This window comes from Histoplasma capsulatum, genomic scaffold (assembly GCF_000149585.1).
Source record: "Histoplasma capsulatum NAm1 scaffold_1 genomic scaffold, whole genome shotgun sequence".
In the NCBI taxonomy this organism is placed as follows: domain Eukaryota; kingdom Fungi; phylum Ascomycota; class Eurotiomycetes; order Onygenales; family Ajellomycetaceae; genus Histoplasma; species Histoplasma mississippiense.
In genome coordinates, this window is record NW_001813982.1 from 2,465,555 (window position 1) to 2,469,821 (window position 4,267).

The following is a 4,267-nucleotide window of genomic DNA, read 5'->3' on the forward strand; positions in this document are numbered from 1 at the left end:
CCAAGTCATTTTAAGCCACTATTACCGACTTCAACCTTAGTAAAAATTCCATGGTGACTGAGTGTTGCAGAACTTGAATCAAGCCATACAAGTGCTAAAATTACATACCCCGTAAAAACATCACCATGACAGATGGAAGCTTATAATGACTTGGCATGAATTACACTTGCATTAAAAAACACCATTCTCACAAAACTGTGTAAAGAAAGGCTATGCTATCTAATAACTCTTTATATAGCCAGTGAAATATCAACAACATCATCCATAGATCTCTGAGATATGAGAGAGACATTGTGAGCAGAATCTATGTCCACACAGAAGGGTTTTCCACTTTGAAGAAATGGTATAGCATATTGAACATTGACATTGATGCTTCAGCTGATAGATCATCAAGGTTTTCTTTCATCAGCTCTGCACAGTGGTTTGATTTCTAGCTTGATGTTCCACTTTCTCAGATGCTGCAGTTCTTCTTGTATGTCTCTGAGCTTCGCGGACTCTGCTTCAAATATGGTGTGAATTTCTTGATTTGCTGTCATTTATTCTAATATCAGCAAAGGGCAAGGCCGGCTCAGCTGGGAGAAAGATCCTATCAGAACTACTTTCAAGTTTAGTATTTTGTATTTCTTCAGTGGCTGTGATGTGGTTGTGGAGGAATTGAGAAGTGTTGAGTCATTAAACAGAGCCTCATATTCTGAGAGGGCTGTAGTCCACAACGCATCTCTTTCTCCGCAGCTCTCACTCTCATGGTGAGGACTGAGATGTCCCTGCTGAATTTTCGACAATGATGCTGTGGGGTTCGGATGTAGAAGTCATGGCTGAACATGCTTGTTGATGGTTGAGTCGTCTTGGAGGCAATGTCAATAGAAGCCCTCAGTGAATTTCCTGTGGCAGCGGATGAAGAGTGGAAAACAAATTGAAATAAGATGGAGGCTGGGGTGGGGGGGCAGGCCATATTTATACCCAAAAAATGAAGAAGAGGTCACAGGATTTTACCTCGCGTGTTGATGTATAGCCTTGTGAAATTGAGATGGTGGAAAGGCGTGCAGGATGTTGCTCTAACTGCCAATCAGGACTTAATATCTACAGTTGCAAAATGTTAATTCATTCTCTTCCCATGACTTAGATCATGAATACAGCTAAAAACAGCTCTGTTGTCATCCTTCTTCAATACTTGAAAAGTCCACCCATGATAAAGTGTAGCTAGCAGTTGAAGATGCTGCTGAAACCCAGAATCCACTCATCTCTTCTTCACTATAAAGATGTCCGATACAAAGACTTTCTCGAAGAGTGGGCTCCGCTCCGCTGTGAAGTCCCAACCTGGATAGAGGGCAGATGGATCCATGAGAGTGCAGTGTATCATGGCACATTGTTGAACGGCAGGGCAGTATGCACTGCGTGAGGACAAAATATCCTCTATCCTCAAATGGAGTCGACTAAACAAACAGACTGACTTATTTGACGAAGCAACCTTCACTTCAGGGTCAATCAAGCCCCAAAGCAATCACCTCACATCATTCGCATCGAGCCACTTGTCATTAAAACCACGTAGAATACATCGCGTCGCTTCCGCCATGTAGTCAAGCGCCTCCTAACAGAAATTCCAGTAAATGCATGCTGCTTCATGACCAACAACAGTCTTACTTGTTCATCATTTGATACTGCTTGTTAATGTTAGAGCGAGGTTTCCGTTCATGTTCCAATCTGAAGAGAATATATTTCAACTGAAAAGAAACTCAGTATGCACCAGGATCTGGAATTGCATAATTCAAAAGGAAAGCTCCAGACAGTAGATGGCACAAAACCCACAGAATGGTCCTCGACTGGTGTAAGTAGGGAAATAACCTGTGAAGAGAGAAGTAAGGAATAAATATCCATGGCAAATGAGCAAGTAAACCATTTCTTGTCTATTCAGATATAGCTACAGATGCTCTGTCTGTGCTTCATATGCAAAGGTGTCTACTTACAAGGCAACACAGGGCAACCTATCAACAATTCAGCTGGCAAAAGAGTGTCTGTGCTTGGATCCATCTGGTGGAGGATTGAGCTGACATCTTGACATTGTTCTCTGCCGCGACAGATGAGGCGGCCAGCACTTTGGCAGGCCAACTCCGGAAAAAATCCAGCAAAGGGTGGTTGGCCTGGTTGAGTTTGATATCTTGGCATTTAAGACTTGCCTGTTTTGTCGTTGTTTGCTGGCTGCATCCACGCTTCCCTCCCACCATGCTATGAACTCTACGCTTCGTCTGCATCACCCTTAGTCAATCATTATACAGAGTTTAATGGACTGCTGCAGCCGGTATATGCACTCCCGACCTAGTCAGACAGTACTAGCAATGTAGCGGCAGCAGCGGCGCAGCAGCAAAAGACAGAGGCCAATCCCAGCCAAGACCTAACATGATATCCGTCCAAGAAGACAAATATGATTGCAAATGACTGGCAGAAGAAGGGCCAAAAATGCGGATCTTGCTATTGCATGAAATTTGCAGTGCAGCAACAAAAATCTCCATCAAGAGAAGCATCCCAGCTCCAGGAGACAAATCTGTCTCAGGAAAACAGAATGTGATTGCAGATAACATCCATGATTGAATATGTCATGCTTTTGCCAGTCTCTTTTCAGCAGGGCGCAATAACAGATTACTAAGAACTAAGAAAAAAGAAGGCATCACTGTGTCAGAGGCAGCACAGCATGAGGGGTAAATGGAAAGTGAGAGGGAAATGAGAATCAAAAAAGGAATGGAAGCAGAACCCGTTGGTTGAAGCAGCAAAGGCATCATGGTCCTTATATTGGTAGAGGCGGTGCGGCGTTGCGGCGTTGCGGCGCCTTTCCCGAATAGGCACGCTATGCCGAAAGTGGGAATTAGGCGTGGTCAGAGAGTACAAATACCGACAATGACATCATCCACCACGCACCCATCCCCGGCCAGCCAATCACAGCAGCGCAGATCGTCTCGGGGCTGTTTCAGATGCCCACTATGCCGCAACCAGCCTAGGCTGCCCCACCGCGGGTCCCGTCTGGGCAGGGATCGCCCGTGAACTGCAGGTGTCATAGGGGCGGTGGAGGGCGGTGGAGGGCTGTGATTGGCCGTTGGATTGGCAGTCTGCAGCAGCTTCGATCTTCTCTTCCCAACACATCCATACCTCCATGCAGGTTTACTCCCGGAGTACGGAGTACACGTACCGGAAACACGACGAAGATCCCAATCAGTTAGTCAGTCAACGTGTTGCTGTCCACGGATCCCCTTTTTTGTTTCTCCGTTGTTTCTTTCTTTTTTCTTCTTCTTTTCCTCTTCTTCTTCTTCTACACAACACACTGCTCAGCAACGGCCTGTCTCTCTATCTCCTCGTCTTCTCATCCCACCGCCATGCGTCCGTGATCTACCGGGCTTGGGAGGGCGTTTTTGTTGCTGTTGCTGTTGCTGTTGCTGCTGCTGCTGCTGCTGCTGCTTAAGCTTCGTCCCCGTTCCAGGTTCACGTGGGGCCTTCCACGGTTCTCCCTCAGCCTGTGTTTGGCATCCACAGTGTTACCCAGTATTACCCATAATACCCATAATACCCATATTACCCATATTACCCATATTACCCCGCCGTCGACCTCCCTCCCCCCCCCCAAAACACGCTCCTCCCGCTCGACTGCCATGCCCGCTCCTCTCCGCTCCGCCCCCGGCCTACTCCAGCTGCCACCATGATTACCTTCCGCCGTTCCGTCGCGGCGACTCTCCTTCTCCTCGCCAGCTTCTACTTCCTCCTCTCCTCCCGCTCCCACTCCTGCTTCCGTCTTTGCCACCCACGCCCACTTCCCATTCGTAAGGCTGCACTGAAGTCCGTTGCTGCGTCCTCCGAGTCGCCGCCCTCTGCCCACAACGAATCGCTCCCTCCCACATCCGCAGCAGCCTCGCTGTCCCCCGAGGAACTTGCCTGCAAGCCCCTCCGCGAACGCCTCCGCTACCAATTCCCCTATGACGTCCACGCCAAATTCCCCGCCTACATCTGGCAGACCTGGAAATACACCCCCGCATCCGGTAAGTTCGGCGACAAGTTCCGCCCCATGGAGGCTAGCTGGACGGAGCTGCACCCGTCCTTCGTGCACGAGGTCATCACCGACGACGACGCCGACCCCCTGCTGAGATACCTCTACGCCCCCTTCCCTGAAATGCTCGACGCCTACAGCTCCGTCCCCTTACCCGTTCTCAGTGCCGACTTCTTTCGCTACATCATTCTCCTCGACTGTGGCGGCATCTATACCGACCTCGACACCTACGCCCTGAAG

General features: G+C 48.7%; 1 protein-coding gene across 1 annotated transcript; it reads right to left on the reverse strand.

Annotated features, from left to right (window-relative positions):
• Positions 1-3,349: 3,349 nt before the first annotated feature.
• HCAG_00713 (predicted protein) lies at positions 3,350-4,236 on the reverse strand (the record flags this gene model as incomplete). Its single annotated transcript, XM_001543617.1, has 2 exons — positions 3,350-4,145; positions 4,211-4,236. 2 exons carry the CDS (start codon positions 4,234-4,236, stop codon positions 3,350-3,352), a joined length of 822 nt encoding a protein of 273 aa, XP_001543667.1.
• Between the last annotated feature and the right edge of the window lie 31 nt (positions 4,237-4,267).